The 22,233-nt window shown below is 51.4% G+C and overlaps 1 protein-coding gene across 3 annotated transcripts in view; it reads left to right on the top strand.

The window, feature by feature from the left end:
• Positions 1–22,233, top strand: part of Sorcs2 (sortilin related VPS10 domain containing receptor 2) — a 412,336-nt gene that overhangs the window by 329,227 nt on the left and 60,876 nt on the right. For all 3 annotated transcript variants that reach the window (XM_008832857.3, XM_029563427.1, XM_029563428.1), the window contains exon 4: positions 12,865–13,029. In XM_008832857.3, coding sequence (XP_008831079.1) covers positions 12,865–13,029 — 165 coding nt within the window. The remainder of the gene's footprint in view (positions 1–12,864; positions 13,030–22,233) is intronic.

Below are 22,233 nucleotides of genomic sequence, written 5' to 3'. Positions count from 1 at the left end.
GCATATGCCCACATACATGGATCTATCTACTTGACCTGCCTGTCTTGCAACGTCACCAGCTGATGTTCCCATAATCTTTAGTTGGTTTTCCTACTGTTCATGGGTCTGATGTGAAGCCACAGTTGATGGGTTCATAGTATCCTGTTTACCATGGTGATACCAACATTCTATGTAACCCTGGTACTGTGTCACTGATCCATCACTCAAGCTGGCATCGGCTACAGCCAGTGACTAGACACCGTGTGTCTGGCAGACCTCCCACCCCTGCATCCCATCAATCATGGCCTGTGGGCCTAGTTTTCCCACCTCCTTCCTTCACAAGCTCAAAAGGTGTGCTGGATGCTTTAGTGTCAACTTGACACACCTGGGTTGAGGGAGCCTCAATTGGGGAATTGCCTCTATTGGACTGGCCTGTGGCCATATCTGAGGGGCATCTTCTTGATGAGTGATGTGGGAGGGCCCAGCCCACGGGGGGTGATACCACCCCGGGGCAGGTGGGCCTGTGTTGGATAAGAAAGCAGGCTGAGCAGGGGCCAGGGGAAAAAGCCAGTGAGCAGTGTTCCTCCACGGCCTGTGCTCCAGCTCCTGCTTCCAGGTTCCTGCCCTGAGTTCCTACCTTGGGCTCCCAGATGAACTGTGACCCAGGATATGTAAGACAAATAAACCCTTTCCTCCCCAGGTTGGTATTGGTTAGAGTGTTTTGTCACAGCAATGGAGAAACAAACTAAGACAGAAATTGGTACCAGAGAGTGGGATATTGCTGTGACAGACCTGACCTTGGTGTTTTGGGGAGGACTGTGGAAGTCTTTGGAACTTTGGGCTGGAAAAGCCATTGCGTGCTCAGAGTTTGTTGCTGTGGAGCTCAGAACAGTTATGCTGAAAGAGTTGTAGACGATGGAGGCCTGCCTTGTGAAGCTTCAAAGGGAAGCGGAGACTATCAGGGCTGTTCCTGTGAGATTTTGGATTGAGAAACTATGGATTCTGGTTGGCTGGGGTTGAAGAATCAGCTGTGATTAAGAAGAGACCAGAACCTGAAGCAAAACCTTTGCTTTACTGGGACAACTGATGCTGGTTAACTGGGGCTGAAAAATCAGCTGTAAGTAACAAGAGACCAGCATCACTGTGGTGGAGTCTTCTGGGAGGTATTTCCTCAGGGTCAGCACACAGAGGGGACCTGAGCCTCTATCTCAAGCTGGAAGCAGGACTTGGTAATGTATAAGAGTCTCCTGCATGGTTCTGGTGTTGAAGGTGTGAAGGGGGTCACAGAGAGCAGCTGAGGCTTGGCACTCTGAGAGGCCAGGAAAGGCCATAGGTGAAAGTGCAGCTTCAGTTGCAGTGAAGACCCCAGGATTGAAGGGGTCATGGAGAGAATCTGAGGCTTTGCACCCGGAGAGGCAAGAAGAGGCCATTGGTGAAGGTGTAGCCTCAGTTTCAGTGGAGACCCTAGCTTTTTGGAGAGGCCAGGACTGTGGGCAACCACCAAGGACCACAGTAGGTGTGGAATGGAGCTGGCCTGGGTCTGCCAGACGAGCTGTGTGCTGTGGACGGCAGAGTCAGAGCAGCGGAGCTGCCAGTACCCTTTGGAGCCAGAAGATCGTGAGTGAATCCCAGATGTCCAGCCTTGAGCTACTTTCCTGGACTTAAGTTTTGCTTAGGTGTGCCCGATTCTTCCCTTTGAAATAAGACAGTACTTGTTTTGGATTTTATAGAAGCCCACCCACAGTTAAGAGACTATGGACTTTTAAGTGTTTGGATTTTTTAAGGACTGTGGGGTTTTTAAGGTTGTACTCTCTTATGTTGTGATATTAACATCATGTCTTAGAGACAAAAACTGGAAAGTTTATGGTTTAATAGTGATATTTGTGTGTCAAGTTGACAAGGGGTCAGTTGTACTGGATAGCTTTAGTGTCAACTTGACACACCTGGGTTGAGGGAGCCTCAATTGGGGAATTGCCTCTATTGGACTGGCCTGTGGCCATATCTGAGGGGCATCTTCTTGATGAGTGATGTGGGAGGGCCCAGCCCACTCTGGGTGGTTTCACCCCTGGGCAGGTGGGCCTGTGTTGGATAAGAAAGCAGGCTGAGCAGGGGCCAGGGTAACAAGCCAGTAAGCAGTGTTCCTCCATGGCCTGTGCTCCAGCTCCTGCCCTTAGGTTCCTGCCCTGAGTTCCTACCTTGGGCTCCCTGATGAACTGTGACCTGGGAGCTGTAAGACAAATAAACCCTTTCCTCTCCAGGTTGGTATTGGTCAGAGTGTTTTGTCACAGCAATGGAGAGACAAACTAAGACAGTAGTCCCTCAATTGACGATGACAGCAGAGGTGCCCAACTGAGAACCGGTGTGTCCCTGCTCCTGAATGGACAGGCAGTACAGCCTTGGTCTACTAGCTCCTGATGAATTTCTTTTTTTGTCTTTATTTGTTGGGGGGGCACATGTGTACCCCCAGAGGACAACTTTCAGGAGTCGGTTCTCTCCTTCCACCATGGGTCCTGGGAATTGAACACAGGTTCTCAGCTTTGCACACCAAGCACTTCTGCCCCTGAACCCTCTCATTGTGCTGGCCCTCCTGATGAGGCTCTACAAGGTGTGTGGGTTCACAGGCTGCAGCCCCGAGGGCCTTTTACGCCTTTGCATGTATTTGGCATCACGGGAGCGCACCTCTCCTGGGACCCATGCCGTGAACAGCTGTCATCTGCACCCTTCCCCAGTGGATATTCCCATTCTGTTGCTTTCGTACGGGGAACGGCACAGCGCACTCACACTGCTGGGGGAGCCACTCCTGAGGCAGCTAAGTCCTGGATCTTTCAGGTTAAGGATGAGGAATCAGAAACTCTGTCCTGTGGAAGAGCCAGAGACAGGGGTCCGTGCAGGAAATGGCCTTGATGAAGTGTATGTTGCTTAGCAAGCCAGTAGGGAGCAAATGGATCAGACCCTTGCTTTTGGCTAGTAGTATAGTATAGTTCTAGATCCATCCATCATCAGTCCTCAGAAACCACAGCAGTCATCAGGAATGGGTTCAACACAGGGACCCAGAGGTTTCCCTCCATGGTCAATAAGAGGGCTGTAGGGAAGCTCAGAGGCTGGGCTGAAGGACTTGGGGAGGGGTAAAGGTCATGGGCTGGAGTGACTCTCACAGGCTAAAGAGCAAGAAATTTGGAAACTGCTGCCCATTTTCTGAGCTGCCTGCTTATTCCATGGTGGGCTGCAGAAGGATGCTGGAGACGCTGGTAAGGTCCTAGGCCTGCCCAAAGAATCGGGGCGAGGACAGGGACTCTGCTCTTGAACCTGTCAGTGCTCATGTGAAGGCTGTTCAACCCTGTATGCCAGGGTGGTGATGGGGATGGGGGTGGCCTCCAGGCCAGCTTCTGCCAGCATCATTCCAAAGGCCTCTCCCTCCACTGGGTGAATCTCAGGAACCTTAGTGGCTCAGGCTGATCTTCACCAAACCAGCTGCCCCCAACCCATGTCCCCATATCTGTGGATGACATTACTCTCCCCATCTGCCCTCTTCAGCAGGTCAGAGCATTCTGTGCACCACATTTCATTTATTCCTCACCCAAGTCCCTCCCTGATTTCACGGCCAACTCCTCAGCGTGCCTCCTCTGCCCGTGGTCTTGTTTAACTCACCTGGCTCCTCCCAGTCTCTGGGATACCTAAGGCCATATCTCGGGCAAGCTGTGTCCTGAGATTGACCAAACAGATGACTGCTCCTGCCATTCCAGAGAGCCCACATGAGTGTGCCAAACCCTATCCATGTGTCTTAGGGGACAAGGGAAGGTGCTGGTGGGAGAATTTTCTTGCTCCTGACTTAGGCAGGTTCTAATTTCAGATCTGGGGCAGGCACCACTGTTTGCCCCCACTGTCTGCCTCTCCTGCCATGAAAACCCAGCTTCCTAAAGTCCCACAAATAGGGGGTAAAGGGTTCAGTATACAGGGGACAACAGTCTTGAGGCCTGGGACTTGGTAAAGGCCAGACATACACGTTCTCTCTCTCTCTCTCCTCTCTCTCTCTCTCACTCTTTCTCCCCCTTCTCTCTGTTACACACACACCACACTTTCTCATATACACATTTATTTTGTCTCTCTTTCACACACTATCTCTCTCACACATTCTCTCTCTCTCACACACACATACACACACACACACACACACACACACAGTCTTATACGATGTGGGGCGAAGACCTGTGAGGCTGCCAGACAGGATTCTGGTGGAAAGAATCTTTTCCGTTTAAATTCTGCATTTTGCAGTTGTGATTTGAAGAGTGTTACTTCCTTAGAAGAGATGGACTAGAAGCCTCAGAGCAGGAAGGGGAAGTGATAGGACAGCATCTGGTAGGTAAGGGAACCACATAAAATCCCTGCAGGATGCACCACAAGGGTGTCAGACTAATGTCCAAACAGCTGTCCCATGGGACACAGAAGACAGGCAGGAGACCTGGCTCAATCTGGAGGCCAGGGTATGTAGGCCCCAAGCAGGCAGGACTTCTGATCTTGCCAAGGGGACAGGGGTCCAGTTCAACGTGCTGTGCCTCTGCCAGGAGCTTTGCCAAACCCTACATGTATGGCTGCGTTGACCTTTCCATAGGAGCATTCTGTTGCTGCCTCTCTGCAGGGCAGCCTGGGCACCCCTGGCCTGTGCTCCAGATCCTTGAGGCCCTTGTTTTGAGTATGGGCCGTGGAGACAGAGGTTCTGTGGAAGAGGGGCCGGCTGCAGTAAGGGCTCAGAAAGTCTGTGCTCACTGACAAACTTTAAAAAACACATTTTACTGATTCTTTGAGAATTTCAGACAATACATTTTGATCCTATTCAGACCCCATCCCTCATCTCAGCCCCCGCTTTACCATGCCCTAAAATCATGTCTTCTATTATTTTTAAGGCCTATTAAATCTAATTTGTGATCCCCAAATTCTCTCGTGTGTGGGTCTATCCCCTGGAGCCTGGTCAACTTATCTAGCATCACACCCTTAAAGAAAACTGGCTCTCCCTCTCCCAGCAGCTATCAATTACCAGTAGTTCCTCCCCTAGGCTGGGTTTCTTGCCCACAGGCCCTACCCTTGCTGTTTTTGTCTGGCTTGGGCCTGTGAAAGCCTTGTGAATGCTGTCACAAGTGCTGTGGGTTCACATGTGCAGCTGCCCTCGCTGTGTCCTGAAAAAGCAGCTTTCTTACACTCGGCCACCACCTCTGGGTTTTTCCAGCCCCTTCTGCAGTGATCCCTGAGCCTTGGGAGGAGAGGATACGATGTCACGTCCCATTTAGGGCTGAGCACTTTGCGGTCTCTTATTCTCTGCGTGTTGCCCAGGTGTGGGGCTCTGTGTTCGTCACCATCTGCTGCAAGAAGCAGCTTCTCTGGTGAGTGCTAAGAGATGCACTAACCTGTGGGTGTAACAAGAAGTCATTAGGAGTCAGTTTAATACTGTGTCCATTTAGCAAAATAACAGTAGTAGGCTCTCCCCATGGCCTATGACCTGTCTAGCCTTGACCTTGAGAACAGTGCCAGGAATGGGCTCCATCTTGTGAAGCAGGCCTTAACTCAAATCAGAAAGGAGTTGGGTACTCCGTGAGTTCATGCCTCTGTTGTACCAGTGGGCATATATTGCCAGACCAGTCATTATTGGGCCTCTCAGGTTTCACAGCTGGGTAAAGTTGGTGATCACTTCTCTCTTCCGTTCCATGAGTGGCACCTTCCAGCACAGTGAAAGCTAGCCATTAGAGATGAAGTTCTGAGGTCAATACCAACTTGATTTCTCCTTGTTCGTTCACATATGTTGTGACTTCAGCAATAGAGTCTCACCATTAAGTTCTGACAGAGTGATCTTAAAGGAACCCCTGGGACAAGATGGCGAAGGCTCAGGGAGGCCCTCCCCATCCCAGCCTCCCTTTCCCACTTCATCCCACTTCAGAAATTCATCCCAAGGCTCTGGTGGACACGCAGACTTCAGGAAGCTACTTCTGGTCTTTGTGGGATGGGGAGAGGGAGGTCTTTCTAGAACCTGCCAAGTCTGTGGCATCAAGGTCCCTTGGTATTTGCTAGCTGCCTTTCACCTTGGTGGTGTTCAGCCGATGCGAAGGAGCAGGAAGCGCTAAGCCTGGGTGCCAGTCGGGCTGGCAATGGGCTCTCACACCAGACCTCCAGTCTCTCTGGCCTTAACTTGCCCTCTGAGAAATGTGGGTAGTCGCAGCTCCCCAGCAGAAGTGCTGTGAGTGTTCTGTACACAAAGGACTTCCTGTCTTCTATGTACCCCGACCCTGTGCTGGGCTTTGCAGCGCTCACCAAGCCTCTTCCGGGTCTCAGGCTTCGAACTGCCCAGCCGGCCGTTAGTCAAATGAATATGTCAGATATTTCTGCAGCATGCTTGAACACGTCACCTCCGATTTCAGGAAGCCCAGACTCTCAGGGCCCCAGAACCTAGCACAGGTACCATATGTCTCCCCCAGAATAGTAAGCAGTAAAAATACACCATTGGAAATAGTCTGCCTCCCAATTTGGAAGAGCAATCTGCCCGCCTCCGCCTGGCACGATGCTAATTGATTTGTTTTTTGCTCCAGTAACCCTCTCCTTGTCAGTACTTTCTCTTCCCATCTTTCCTGCCGTGCTCTCCTGATTCTAAAGCTGAAAATAGCCCCCGGTGAGACTGGCCCAGGCCCCTGGCCAGCATTTCTTCCTCGGAGTCATCCTGGCAGAGCCCTGGGCCCTCCTAAGGGTGTGGTGGCCCATGTTCAGCGGTCTTAGTATTGAAGTCATAGCCTCTACTCAGTGCCAGGTTGGTTGCTGGGACTGGGATATGGATGTAACACAGCCCAGGGAGAGCACATGGTGCAGGAGATGCTGGGCAAGGGCCAGGAAGTGGCATCGACTCTGTACCAGGGAGGGCCTTCTGCAGGAGGAGGTGTCTGGTCTGGAGAGAGCCTCTGTAGACAGGAAGCTGTTAGCTAAGTCAGAGGGGCTGGGGAGAGGCCCTGCCTCCATCCACAGGTTGACTTATGCTGGAGCCACGGACAGCCTTCCAGGTTTGCTGGCGTTGCCTGGAAGTTTGTGCTCAGAACATTTGGAGGATCTATTTTAATCACATGTGGTCCTGTGTCACAATGGAAATTAAAGATTGGTGTCTTAGTAGCAGAAGAGTTGGGACATCTCGGACCTGCTGGACAGTCATGCAGGGAGCAGCACAACCCCCAGCTAGGCAGGGTGCAACCTGTCTCAGCCTACTGCAAAGACACTGGTTGGTGTGGCCGATCCAGGAGCCTGGGATGGGGAGGTGAGGTGGGCCACGAATGCTGTTTGTTTCATTTCCTGCTGCCTCAAGCACTCCCAGCTAGTTTGCCAGTCAAACGTCCACCCACCCATTCAAGGCGCCCCTGTGTGCTCCTCTCCCAGAAGCCCTCCTGATTACTCTTATCCCTGCCCGAGATCTGGAGACGATTTTCCTTCTCGGTTTCTTCGAAGCCCTGGCAGGTGCCAGTCTCTGTGTGGAGCCCCTGGTTCTGTAGCCATAGAAGATGGAGGGATGAATGAGGGAGCCCTCACTGATGCTTGCTGCCTGGAGCCGTGAGGAGGAAGGAGTGAATAGGACTTTTTCTGGCTGTTGCCCTCTAGGCTATTTGAATATTAATGAGGATGTTCTCCCACAAGAAAAACAAACTCAGAATCCCGTAAGAGTCCAGGTGGTGGTGGAGCCATCTGTCCCCTCAGCCTCATATGTGTGAACCTCTGTCCACCCAGCATGGACTGACGGCCAGCCCCAGCCGTGCCTGTACCAGGCTCTAGAGGTACACATCAGGAGTTGCTCGGAGCATGCAGGCCAACCCAGGGGCATGAAGCAAGCAGCTTCAAGGTCAGAACGCCCTGAACACACATCATGGGAAAAGTGCCTTAAGGAGGGGCATATGGGTCCTGGGCGGAGGCCTGGCTGAGCCAGGGTGTGTCCAGGGCCTGGGGCAGAGCACCAGTTATTGGATGGGTGCTGGGTGAGCCAGGCACACAATGTCTCATGGTTTGTGTCATTCTGCATTCTTGGCCAGGGCTCCACACGCAGGGTAGACCCATTAGGGAAGGATAACGGGTATACCAAAGGGACCTGAGGACAAACTGAAAGTTCCTGAGAGCTACAGTCAAATGCTTTAAGCAAAACAGTGTGTGAATTATAATGCAAAGTATAAAATAAATATTCATGAGCCTCCAGTGATATAAATGATTAAGTAAATAGCAGGAGAGAAGAGACCAGTTCTGCTGCTGAATTCCAGTAACTACATCTGCTGCACCCTCGGAAGGCAGGATGCTCCCCCACCCCTAAGAGTACTGTGCGGGAAAAGACAAAGGAACAAGCGCCACAGTGGATGTCCCCAATAAACGTCACCCGCTAGCCCAGGCACCGTCACCAGGGCCATGTCCTGATGACAGTACCTTCCTCTATGATCTTCTTACAAACACCATAGGCTAACCATGGGAAACACACCAGCCCAGTTGCACCCCTCTGGAGGGACCCCTGCGGGTTAACCACATCCAGGCCAGCCTTCCTCTCCACTACATCATCAAAGAAAGGGAAGCCTGAGAACTCTCCCCAGCAAGAGGAGCCAAGGAGATGCCATGATTAGTCACATGGTGTCTGCCATGAGGTCCTCAGACAAAAATAGGGAATCCAGTGACATTTGAGCCTGATGTGACTATTGAACAATGCTAATGGGCCTGCCTACGCAGTGCCCTCATCGTGAAAACTGGCACATCTGCCTTCAGGAACCACACCCAATAAGAAGTTTATTCAATAAAACCAGCTCCTCCTAATTCACTGTTCAAAGCCAACCTCTGTGCTGCCTTTGCCCTGTCTCATTCAGGTGTCTCTCCTGTCACCCATTCCTGCTAACTGGCACTTCAAACACCATTGCAGAGTCACATACTTCTTATAACTCGGCCACTGTAACATGCAGAGTAAGTTTCCCTAGCCGGAATCCTGTACCCTTTATCCTTTCTTGGCACCACTCCACAATCCAGCTCTTGCTAACCCACCAGACCCGTCCCTGAATTATTCCTGTCCCACAGCACCCACAGGTACATCTCACAGGCCACATCTTTGTCCTCTGGTGGGAAGTCTCCCTTAGGCCTCCTTGCCGGGGAGAAAGAGGGGGCTTTGTGCTGGAACAGACTAATGTTCCTGGGATGTTCATTAAGTTTCCTTGGAAAGAAAGCACCATCAGATCATCGTCTGCCCACTTAGAGAGGAGCGCTCTGTGCATCCCCATTGATCCGAGTAGGTGCTTAATTGTCTTTTTGAGATAAGCTTGTGCTCCCAAAGGCCATGGTAGCAGTGGCCACACAGAGGTTGGTCTCAGTGCCCTGAGGCCTCCGGAAAGCCGTGTGCGCTTAGCTGGGCTGGTTCCCAGCTGGCACTGCCCAGGTCCAGGCCCGGCAGAGTGCCCCTGTGGCTATAATGCCCTGCAGAACATGCAAGCTGCTCAGACCCTGACCTTGGCTCCTTCCTGATGAGCCATGTGAACCTGATATTCTGTTTGCCCTCTCTGTGCCTCAGTTTCCACACCTAGCAACAGAGATACTAGCATGAGGAAATTTCCCTTTCAGAGTTCTTTTAAAAAATTATATATTATTTTTATTTTATGTGTATGAGTCCTTGTACCTATGCCGTGCAGTGCCTGCAGAAGTCAGAAGATGGTGTCAGATCCCCTGGAACTAGTTAGAGATGGTTACTAACTGCCATGTGGGTGTTGGGAATTGAACCCAGAGCCTCTGGAGGAGCAGCCAGTGCTCTCAACTGCTGAGCCATCTCTCCAGCCCCCCTTTTAGAGTTCTATGAAGATAACATAGCTATGCCCATGATACCATGGCAGGGAACAGTCTGGCCCAGAGGGACAGAGGTTTACCCAAGGACATGAACTCATGTACATGTCACATGAGAAGGAGTTGGCCAGCGGAACACCAAAGTGGCTACATGTCAGTATGGACCACTCCTGGGACCATGGCGCTAAAGGGATGCAGGGAAGCCAGAAGGAAACCAGAAGAGCCCGAGGCACTGCCTGTGAGGATGGGTTGCCTCTGGGGACTGTCAGGTGCTGGGAGTGCCTCTCAGGGCTGTACCAATGACTGACCATGTCCCAGCTTCCCTGTAGGGAATGGACAGTGGGCTGGGGCTGAAGGTTAGAGGCCAGAGTTCAGTGGGGTGGGGGCAGTCATCCCCGTTATTCCTGCCTGTGCAAATGGCTATGGAACTCCATGCCTAGGTGGTGGGGGGTCACCTTCCCAGCTGACCCAGGCCTGTTGACTAAGGTTCTCATGAGGGCAGGGCTTTCCAAATCCCCTTCCCACCTCTGAAACTTGCCTGTTAACCTATGGTGTAGCAGAAGCATCTTGGCCACCTTTCTTGATTGATCTATGAGGTGGAGGGAAGACTCTCGGAGACTCTCCAAAGCACAAACAGGAAGCTGAGAAAATGGTGAGTCGGGCGGCCTCCTGGGCACAGCAAGGCCTCACAGCAGGACAGTGGGTTCCCTCAGGGTGCCTGGCACCACAAAACTGGTGCTGTGGGGGCTTCCCCCAGGAAGCCACAAGGCAAGGCACGGGGGCGAGGAGGGGGCATCCACCACCCCATTTGTGGAGCTCATTTCAGAGCTACATGGGACCCCCCAGGGTGCTACTCCAGCCTGTGGGCCTCCTGTCCCCTTGGATGCTCCACAGATAGGCATAGTGTGTACATGGCAGGGAGGAATGTGGCAGTCCCCACCTAGCTAAGCCACCAGAGCCTCCCTAGTGATGACCCACTCCTCGGAGCCTCTTGGAGGCTTGTCCCCAGCAGAGCCAGTGCATGGTGTTTTCTTAGGGCAGAGGCTGGACATCAAGGAAGGGAATTGCTGAAATCCACTCCTTGGGGTTCTAAAGGCTGTTGCTCGCTGCCTCTTCCACCACTGTGTGGCCAGCACCCCATGTCACCATCTTTCCGTGTCCCTGTGCCCTCTTCTTGTGGACGTATCCTAAGGTCCCTCACCGCATCACCAAAAACCGTGTTTCTGAGTAAGGTCACTGTTGTGACAGAAGCATAGACAGACGCACATCTTTCCACATTGTCTGAATTTATTGAATAACAAATTCACAAGCTATTTCAATTTTGTTGGCTGCAATTTGCCAAGTAGCCCCAGTTCCTTTGGTCGCCGGCCAAGGCAAACACGGCTTCTTTTGTCCTTTTTAGATTTATTTATTTTTATTTTATGTGTACGAGTGTGTATATATGTTCACGACATGTGTGCCTGGTGTCCAAGAAGCAAAGAGGGCATCAGCTATCCTGGCACTGGAGTTACAGTTGGCCGTGAGCTGCTATGTGGGTGCTGGGAACCAGGTATGAGGAACTCTGCAGGAAGACCGAGCGCTCTCAGCCACTGAGCCTTCTCTCTAACCCCAATTCTGATTCTTTTATTCTTAACTACTAATATTAACTCTGAGACCACATATTACACATCACACAGTAAACATACCCATGAATGAATGTATGTATGTATGTATGTATGTATGTATGTACCCATGTAGGTTACAGAATAGATACAAAGGATTGCAGAGGCTGCAGAAGAGCTGAAGGGAAGCGATGAGGCAAGTCACGGGGCGGGGGGAGCCGTCCACACCCCATTCATGGAGCTCATCTCAGAGCTACATGGGACCCCCAGGAGTTTATTGCAGGGAGTTTATAAAAGGCCCGGCTTGAGGCCAGCTGGGTCTGATGAGGTGGAAGGAGAGTCACTGTGGGAACATGATAACTTAGCCCGCTGGGGGCACTGCTGCCGAGTTAAAGCACGGGGTCAGAGTTGAGTTGAGCCTCACAGTCAAGCCAAGTTGCAGGACTGAGTTGTGGAACCGTGGAGGCTATAGAAACGAAGGGCATGACCAGACCGAGAAGGACCAGCAGGCAGACGACTAGACATGGAGGACAGGTTCAGACAGATGAACAGGCAGAAGGACAGATGGACGGCAATCCAAGTAGGCCGTGCCAACGGCGGGGACCCTGCTGAACCAAAGCCCCTGGGACAGTCGCGTTCTCAGCTTCATTTGTACATCTTGGGTGTCGGGTCACTATCAGCGTTAGGTGCCCACTTTATGGTGTCCAGGTGAGGGCGCTGTGCCATCTCCTCAGCCTGGTGTGTCTGATCAGCTCTTGGGCCTGGTTTTCCCGATATGATTTTAATATGCCCAGATGGTCCCAGATCACTCTGATAAATTTATAGTGTGGCTCCTTTCTCCAATTTTAGGAATAGGTCATTGATCAGTCTGTGCCTCGTGGGTGGTGCTGGACAGATGGTCCTGTTTACATGCCCACCAAGGGACGGTCCTCCTGACTCTGTTTGTACTCAAAATGGAGACAAGTGCTGCTTGTAGAAATGGAGATTTTTCAGGCACAGCCCTAAAAATCACTGTTTTATACAATATGAAGTGTTCTGAGCAGGACGTGGACTCCAGTCACTCTCTCAGGTGTAGGGCTAAGAGGTGGGCACACCTTTTCAGGAGACTTGATCAGGTGGCTATGGTGCCTCTTTATCTTCTAGAACTTGATCTTGTGGTATACCCCCCATCAGCCCAACATCCTGCCTCAGAGCTCTAGGTCCTCACCCCCTGGGTCAGCACCCCCTCCTGCCGGCAGACATCTCCACTCCCATCTCCAGCTTCCCACACGCTTCCTGTGCTGTTTGGTCTCCTCGAAGATATTGGTGGTCCCTGAAGTCCTTGTTCAGGTGTGATAGGTGATGTGCACACCTGTCTCAGCTTCAGAGCCGGCTCTCCTTTACGGTAGAGACCTTGAGTGATGAGGGCCAACAGTGAGGGGCACAACCCCCAGCAGTGACCCCAGCTCCAGTCTCATACTCTGTGTTTCAGATCATCCTTGTGAGCTCTTCGCTTGGCGACCGGGAGCAGAGCCTCTTCCTCAGCATGGATGAGGGGGCCACCTTCCAGAAACACCCTGTCCCCTTCCTCGTGGAGACTCTCCTCTTCCACCCCAAGGAGGAGGACAAGGTCCTGGCCTACACCGAGGACAGCAAGGTAAGAGAATGTGGGACCACTCCACCCAGTCAGACGGACATCAGGACTGAAACCACCTTTCCCATTGGGAAAGGACTCAGAACCCCAGCGTGGTGTAAGCGGAGCCTTGCTGAGGTTAAGAGGCTTGAACCTCAAAGTCCTTGACACCCACATGTAGCCATGTGTCAGTCTGGGGAGTCTCACAATATGGTGGCCGTAAGTTTCCGTAAGTGGAGGTGGCCATGGGGGGCCCTGGCATACAGAGGCCTGTAAGATAGGGGGCAGTCCTCCTGCCCAGATGATTCTGGGTCCCAGTCCTCTGCCTCTCCTCCTCTGCCTTGGGCTGGGAGAGGGTCCAGGTGGAGGGGCCATGGTTGGTTTCTTATATGCATGGTGGCCATTGACCACAGACTTAGAGACTTAAATTTTTTATTTATGTTTCCTATGTGTATGTGTGTTTTGCCTGCATATATGTAAGTGTACCATGTGCATGCAATATCCGTGGTCAGAAAAGACCGCTGGATCCCTTGGAACTGGCATTATTGGTGTTTTTTTATCTGCCATGTGGGTGCTGGAACCAAACCCAGCTCCTCTGCAGGAGCAACAGAGTCCTCAGCTACTGAACCAGCTCTCCAGCCCCCAACTTAGAGATTTAAAATGACAGAGGCCTAGAGGCCAGAGGTGTAAAATCAGTGTCCCTGGGCCGAAGCCAGGTATCTGTGGAGAGTCTGCAGAGAATCAGCTCTGCCTTTCCCAGTTCTGGTGACTGCCGTGTACCTTGGTTTATAACATCACTGCATCTTCTGGGTCAGCCTGGTCAAGTCTCTCTGCCCAACCTCATAGTGCCTACTGAGTATACACATGGTCGAGCATGGCACACATGTGTATGTTCACAGATGCACATGTCTGAAACCTCCACAGTTCCCTTTTTCATGAGGACAGAGGTGACTATACCCCAGACCTACCAGATGGCTCCCCACATCTTAACAAGCACCTCTTTAAAGCCCTCTCAGCCACATGAGGATGCAGTCGCTGTTCCTAAGCATCCTAGTGGAGCCATCTGGAGTGAGAAAATAACCTCCCACAGTGCATTGCGACAAGCATGAGAAAGGTCCCAGGAAGGGGCCTGGCCCTGATGATAGTTATTCAGCCCCTGCCACACTATGGCAACACAGGGGAAGAGAAAGAAGAGCTCCAGCCTCTCCCTCCTGCCCTCCAGTCTCCACACCTACTTCCTTTGGCTGTACCCAGTGAGAGGCCAGAGAGAGGCAGCCAGTGGAGACTACCGCTCATCAGCTCCCAGGGCAGAGACAGATGGGAGAGCCAGCCCAGATCTGTCAGTTAGCCCTCTGCACCCTGAAACCCTGCCAGCATGGGCTCATCTCCCACACTCTTCCAGGGTCCTTTGAACCGTCCTTAGTGGTAACATGCAGTTGCATGATTCTGGTACTGTTTGATCTCTCTTTGTAGTCCACACACACTTGGGATGACTCATCATTTAAATTATTTTTATTTTATTTTATGTATATGAGTGTTTTGCCTGCATGTAAGTAAGTATACCACATGTATCTTGCCCATAGATACCAGAAGAGGGCATCAGATCCCCTGGAACTGACTGTTAGTCACCATGGGGTATTGGGAAGGAACACAGGTCCTCTGCAAGAGCAGCCAGGGCTCTTAACCGCTTGAGCCATCTCTCCAGCCCCAAGAGCTCATCATTTTAACCTCAAGTGCCTGACTGAAAATATATATTGGATGGGTAGATAATGAATGGATATATGGAAGGGTGGATGGATGAATGGAGGGATGGATGCATGGGTAGATTGTGAATGGATGGATAGGTAGATAGATTATTCATGGATGGATGTAAGGATGAACAGATCATGGATAAAAGGAGGCATGAATGGGTTCAGGGATGGGGCCAAATGGGTAAACAGATGATTACATAGGTAATGTATGTAGGGGTGGTATGGTAGATGGATGCATGGGTGGGAGGTGACAAATGAATGAATGAATGAATGAATGAATGAATGGTGGTTGGTTAGATGAATGGATGGATAGATGACAAATTCCTGATGACAGAGATCAACCAGGTCAGAGAGCTCCACATGGAGATTGGTAGTGGATAAGCCCAGCTGTCCTCAGAGCCTGGCTTCCTTGTCAAGGTCTGGCCCGTGTTGCCTGGTGTCCTGTGTGTCCCTGGCCAGTGGTTGCCTGTCTGCTCCTAGCTTTCCCTTGGGCAGCATGCACTCCTGGGTATTAATAGTGCTACTTAGCCTTCCATGTAATTAGACCAAAGCACAATCACGGCGAGTTATTTTCCTGCAGAAATTGACTGCGTTGCAATTGCTCTTTAATTTATGGTGTCCTGAAAAATTAATGGAGCTGAAACCTTTTCTCCTTGGTTCTTCTCTGTGATGACAAGGAAAGAAAAGGGGAGAAAAAAGACTTAATTGCAGTTGTAAAAGAAATGAGGGATTTGGGGAGATTAGTAACAGTGACCTCAGGGCTTCAGTTTTGGGGGGACTTGGCAGTTTTTCAGTGTTCTCAGATACCCAAGAAGCTGTGTGTGTGATAGGACCACACAAACCTGCTGTTCAGCCAGGTGCCTGGGCACCCTGCTGAGTGGCACATGACCCCAGGTCCCACAGCGCAGAGCAGTGCACTGGAAATGGCCCTGGGTCTGCGGGTGGTCAAGGCTCTGCTGGGCTTTGCTGGGATCCACTGGATGTGGCTTCTGCATAACAGGATTCAGGCATCCACGTGGCTCTTGTCTAGGGAGCATGCTGTTCTTGTGACATAGGTTGAACAAACCACACAGTAGCTTTACAGGTCAGCTTTGATCAGACAGTTACACACCAAGGCTGGAGCCACCATGGAAAGCACAAATGCACAGGATGCATGGGTTCATTGATGCATGGGTTCACTGATGCATGGGTTCACTGATGCATGCTTCACTGATGCCCTCTCCTGCTCCCCCACTTCCTCACTTTTCCTCCTCTTCCTCCCCTACGTCCCTCCTCTCCCTGGATGCCTGCCCTTGCTCTGGCAAAGGCCACACCCCTTGGGGATGTCCTGCTTCTCTCTGTTCCTCCCCTGCTGTGTCATGATTTGGGACACACTCCAAGGCACCTTACTGCAGTCTGGCCAGGATTTCTGGGTGAGGCCCAATACACAGATCTTCCAAGGCTCAGCAAACTCCTGAGGTTCCTGGGACCAGGAGGCCAAGAGGCTTGAAAAATCCTTTCCACCCACCTCTCTGGAGAGCACTGGCTTGGCACCAACTCAGGCTGACTTCCCTGAGCTCAGGCTCTGGATCTGCTTTCTGGCAGAGCTGTAGGCACGCACTTCTAAGATGGAGTCAGACTCATTTTTGTTTCTCTTTATTTTTCTGTTTTTAAACTCCTAATCAAGAACCTCTTTTGGGACTGAGGGGCAGGGTGGTAGTGGTTCAGTCTGCACAAACTTGAGGACCTGAGTTCTGATCCTTAGCACCTTTGTAAAAAGTGGAGTGTACAACTGTCCCTGCCTTTCCAGAGCCAAGCATGCCCCTGTGAGCTGCTGGACACCAGAAATGCCCCAAAGGGAGTGGGGCAGAGAACTGTCTCATCCCACTTTGGCCTTCCCAACCTTGAGAATGTGTTGGTCTAACCAGCAGTCTAGCTGCAAGAGAATCAGCACAGTGGCAAATGTCAACCCTCTGGCCTACAAGGCACCCTGAGTAAAGGATGATAGATGCCGACAACCTCAACCTTTGCCAGCATCCCCAGATCCCAGGGCAGAGCAGCCACCCCGCTGGTTCCACAGGAGGATCACCCCACACGCAGTCTTGCGGTACACCTTCCCTCCCAACCTCACCTGCTAAATGGCTTTGGCTGACTCCTTCCTGCCTCATTGCCACCTTTGGGGGGCACTCCCTAGACTCCTGAGACGTGCTCTCTGGAGCCATCCGCCACCTGCCTCTGGCCACCTCTGTGCAGGCTTTAGCTATGTGTGACAAGGATGTCTCTCCTGTGTGTATTCTTGTTTATTGGCTAATGTTTATCTCTTATTAAGCAGAAGTATTCTATTTTCACAGCAACTGATGGCAGATAGTAAAATCACCTCCCATGAGAATGAATTGGAAAGGCTCCATAAAGTTCTGGGACAGGAGGCATAAATGCAAGCGCATCGATAGTGATGACGATGATAATGCTGCCCATTAATGTGGAGGTTTATCACCAGGCCCCCCCAAAAGCACATCTTATTGACTGGTTGTGGGTGTAAGATGGGAGGACCTGCCTTCAGTCACTCAGATGACCGAGAGAGGGCTAGAGATGACCAGTTGAACTCAGGTCTATGAGATGGGACTTGATCCTGTAAGTGAATGCTGTGTTATGTTGAACAATGTATTACCTCTCTGAGCCTCAGTTCTTCCCTCTGTAAAGAGGGAAATTCCACTTATTTAATGGATGTCTGTGAATGTGCATGTGTGTGAGTATGCACCCTGTGTATGCTTTAAGTGTGACAATGTTGGATATACCGCTCAGTACCTGACTCCATGTAAAACCATACCTTTGGCCAGGTCAGCCATGTGTCCTCCAATTTGCCCTGGCCTGTGTGCACCTGGGGAGGAAATCTTAAAGTTCTTTTTACATGTGGAAGGCAATGTTTTCTCACGTCCTCCAGAGCAAGTGTCAGCACACAATGTCCAACAGCCTGTGTATGTCAATAAAGTTTTATTGGCACCCAGCCACACCCAATTGCCTAGGCACAACTGGATTCTCTCTCAGCTTCTGTTCAGAAGGCAGAGGTGAGGGTTCCCATAGAGAGGCCTGCCAAGCAGAAATACTCAGTCTCCTGCCCTTTCTAGTGCTTGCCGTAGGGCCAAATGTGCTCATTCACTCAGAAAACTGTCCGTTACACCTGGTGCAGAAGGATCAGGTTCCACAATGGTGCAGAAAATAAACCAGGCCAGTGAGCAAGTTCCCACAGGCAGAAGTAGGAAATAAAGCACCCTCCTGTGGAGGGATGTGAACTCTCAGCTGGGGGCTCCAGACCCAGAGCCAGTTCCCAGTGCACTGTTATGAGCTGTGGGGTATCAGGGGCATATTTACCCAAATGCCTGCCACTTTGTGAGGTGATTGGGGTAATCCCACAGTATGCCTTTAAGGCAGAAATACAGAGTCCTGTTTTTTTAAATATATATATATGTATATATTTTATGTGTATGAGTGTATTCCTGCATGTATGTAAGTGCACCCATGTCATGCAATGCCTGAGGAGGTTAGAAGAGAGAGTTGGATTCCCCTGGAACTGGAGTTATAGACCATTGTTAACCTCCATGTGGGTACTGGGAATTAAACCCAGGTTCTCTGCAAGAGCAATCAGTGCTTTCAACTGCTGAGCCATCTCTCCAGCTCCAGAGTCTTGTTTTTTAAAGTGGGAAACAGACTGAGAGCAACCTGGACTACAAGCACTGTCCTGCAGCTGTGAACAGAGGCAGGTTCTGGCAGGAGCCAAGCTTGCTGGACATAGCCATCTCTAGAATCATAGGTTCCCCTTCAAAATGCCCCCTTCACTGCTGAGGACAGTGTTGTGTGGATGGGGAAACTGAGGCAAGGCACTGAGAGCAGAGGCAAGCCGGAATTCCCTCCTGTCCAGCCCTGCCGTCTACTCTCCTTGGTCAGCTGCAGCTGTAATACAGAGTGCCATACCAAGCTCTGAACCTAGTTCAGGAAAGGAAGGGCTCTGATATGGCAGAACTGCATGGGGCCAGAGGAGCTGCCACCCGTGCTTGCATGCCCCCAGGAATAGAGGGGAGGCGCCATTGTCACAGTAAGGCAGCGCTGGAGGGAACACCAACAAAACCACAAAATACCACCGTGAAGGACATCTGCAACAGCAGTGACAGTCCCACCACACTGGGCATGCTCCCTCAGCTGGTGCGGGGTTGGCATGGAACATTTGAGGAGGATGTGAGAAGCACAGCCAAGGGTGGAGGAGGACGGGAGGTGTGTGTTGTGATCCCCTGTGTCTGTCACATGACAAAAACACACCTGTTCTACAGCTTGGAGCGCTGAGGCTGGCCTGCTGCAAATGGGGCTTATGACAGGGTCCCAGGCTTTCTGGCCGTGCTATCAGGGGACTGTCCCAGTCTGTCTACAAGAAGAGGAGGCTTCTCTGCCTCCAGCAAGGCCTTCCCATTGGCCTCCCTCATCAGAGCAGACAGAAGACCTGCCCATGGGGAAGCTAGGGCCACCCTTCTCGAAACTGCTCCCTGATCCTATCCAGGAGATGAAGTCTCAGCCCACAGCTGTGCTCCATCACCGTCCACCCACGGCCTCTGCCTTGGCGGACAGAGAGCAGCATTCATTGTCCAGTGAGGTCACCAGAGGCCTATGCAGTTGAGTCCCACAGAAGGAAGTAGACTCAAGGACTGTTTGTGAAGGGCTGGGAAGGACTGGAGGAGGAAAAGGAGGAGGCAGGTGTGCATTGTGCATCTGCCAGACCATACACGCCCCCAGGCTGGAAAGAGACCGGGAACTCAGAGGTCACGCATCCATGGGCTAAATCTCAGCCCATTCACTGTTTAGGACCCTTGGGTGTTTGTCCTGGGCTGGCCCCTGCTTGCCTGTGTTAATGACACAATCCCACAGGCTCTGGGCTACCCAGACCTGGCTCACTGGGGTAAGTCCTGGAGTGAGTCATCTCTGACAGGCAGGTTTCACATGGCAGGTTCATGGCTGAGGCCTCATAGCAAAACACATCCGGGAGAAGAACCTTGCCAAGCACACTGTGCCCAGGTTGGCTACTCTGTAGCTAAGGGAAGGCCTTGAACTCCTGATCCTTCTGTTTCTACCTTTTGAGTGCTGGGATGGCAACCCATGACCCCAGCCCCAGCCCCAGCCCTGGCAAATCTCTTTCTACTTGAGGTTCATGGGACAGGGAGCTACAGGTTGGAGGACCACTGAGGCATGGAACTTGGGGCTCCCGGCACATTTAGCCACAAAGGAGTGGATGTCAGATATCAATGCACGGGACAGAGGGTGTGGCCAGGCTTTTGGACTGGGATTCTTCCTGATATCCCATGTAATATCCAGCCCTCCAGGGGTGGGTCAGGACCCCATCACAGGGAGGTCATCAGGGGAGCAAGGTGGAGGGCATCATTCCTGGGCCTCATCACCTGCTTCTGGGATGAGGCGGAAGCATGAGAGATGTGTTCTAATTCTGCTGCCCCCAGAGCTTTGCCTCCTGCAACCCCTAGTCTCTCTGTATGACACCAGGGGCAATTGTTTCTGCCCACAGTGAGGATGAAGGTACTCAAAGAGGGTGCTGGTGTAGGTGTTCTCCCCAGTCTACCCTTCCATTTACATTTAGTTGCTGGCTCCCAGCTTCCCAGAGATCCCTGGTCCCTCAAGTCTGTCTCATTAACAAAGCCTGGTGGACCTCATCTTACAGAGAGGAGATCTGAGTTCACGGTATCAAGATGATACCACTTGGTATCTCCCAAGGTCCCAGTAGTATATTTCCACCTGGACCCACCACCAGAGCCCTGAGCCCATCCCGGGGGACCAGCTGTCCCCACCCCTCCCAGGGCAAAGACCAGATCACAGGCCTTACCTTGTTTCCTCCTAAGCAGGCCCCCTCTCTGCCCTTTCCTCCTTTTTTATGTATTGAACCCAGGGCCTCAGACTAAAGCAAGCACTCTATTACTGAGCTACATTCTCAGCCATCTTTTTAAAATTATATTACCTTTATTTTTTGTGTGTATGCATGCATGCACTTGTGTGCGTGTGAATACACTACAATATGTGTGTGGAGGTCAGAGAACAACTTGCGGGAATCAATTCTCTCCTTCTACCATGTGGGTCCTGGGCATCCAACTCAGGTCATCAGGCTTGGCAGCAAGTGCCTTTACCCATGAGCCATCTCAACAGCCCATCACTTTACTTTTGATTTTGAGACACGATCTCATGAAGTTCCCCAGGCTGATCTTGAGTAGCTGGGATTACAGGCTTGTGCCACCAGGCCTTTTCCTCCTGTCCACACTATGGCTTCCCCGGCGGTCCATGCCGCCTTCTGGAGGTCCTTCCTCATCCCTGTCTTAAGATCTCCTTACAACACCATTTGGCCACAATTCTATCATCCAGCCTGGGCAGGGTTGCTTGGGTCTAACAAAAGATGGAAAGTGCATAAAAGTCAGGCCAAGCCTCTCTCCTGCCACCATTGCTCAGCCCTCCACAGTGCTCTTTGCAAGTTACCCTGCTGCATAAATACTGATAAACTGAGTTCAGACCCCACGGCCCTGACCTGTGCCTAGACCCCAATTGGAGTAGAAATCAGCAGGCACTGGGAGTGGACAGGAACAAGGACAGTTGAGAACCTGTCCCATGGTATGGCAGGAGGCAGGGACTCTCAAGGAAGCCCAGACTCTAAGCCCAGCAGGCACTTTTTGATCCCATCATTCAGCATGAACCTAACTCAGACTCAAACAGGTTTAAGAAGTTTAAGTCCAGGATTGGGTATGTATCTCAGTTGGAAGAGTGCTTCCTTAGCATGAAGTCCTGGGTTTGATCCCCAACATCACATAAGCCAGGCATGTTGGCATGTGCCTATAAACCCAACACTCAGAAGGTGGAGGCAAGAGGATTAGAAGTCCAAGGTCATCCTTGAACATAGGGAGTTTAAAGTTAGCCTGGGCTACATGAGACCCTCTCTCAAAAAAATAAAAGAAAATGTAAGTCCACACTGCTATGTGCTGTCTTACTCCCTGTGCTCCAACATCACATAAGCCAGGCATGTTGGCATGTGCCTATAAACCCAACACTCAGAAGGTGGAGGCAAGAGGATTAGAAGTCCAAGGTCATCCTTGAACATAGGGAGTTTAAAGTTAGCCTGGGCTACATGAGACCCTCTCTCAAAAAAATAAAAGAAAATGTAAGTCCACACTGCTATGTGCTGTCTTACTCCCTGTGCTGGATGGCTTTAGTGTCAACTTAACACACCTGGGTTGAGGGAGCCTCAATTGTGGAATTGCCTCCATTGGACTGGCCTGTGGCCATGTCTGTGGGGCATTTTCTTGATTGTTGAGTGATGTGGGAGGGCCCAGCCCACTGTGGGTAGTGCCACCCCTGGGCAGGTGGGCCTGTGTTGGATAAGAAAGCAAGCTGAGCAGGGGCCAGGGGAGCAAGCCAGCAAGCAGTGTTCCTCCATGGCCTGTGCTCCAGCTCCTGCTTCCAGGTT

Source organism: Nannospalax galili, unplaced genomic scaffold (genome assembly GCF_000622305.1).
Source record: "Nannospalax galili isolate Female #2095 unplaced genomic scaffold, S.galili_v1.0 scaffold436, whole genome shotgun sequence".
Taxonomy (NCBI): Eukaryota; Metazoa; Chordata; class Mammalia; order Rodentia; family Spalacidae; genus Nannospalax; species Nannospalax galili.
This window is presented reverse-complemented; position numbering and strand designations above follow the sequence as displayed.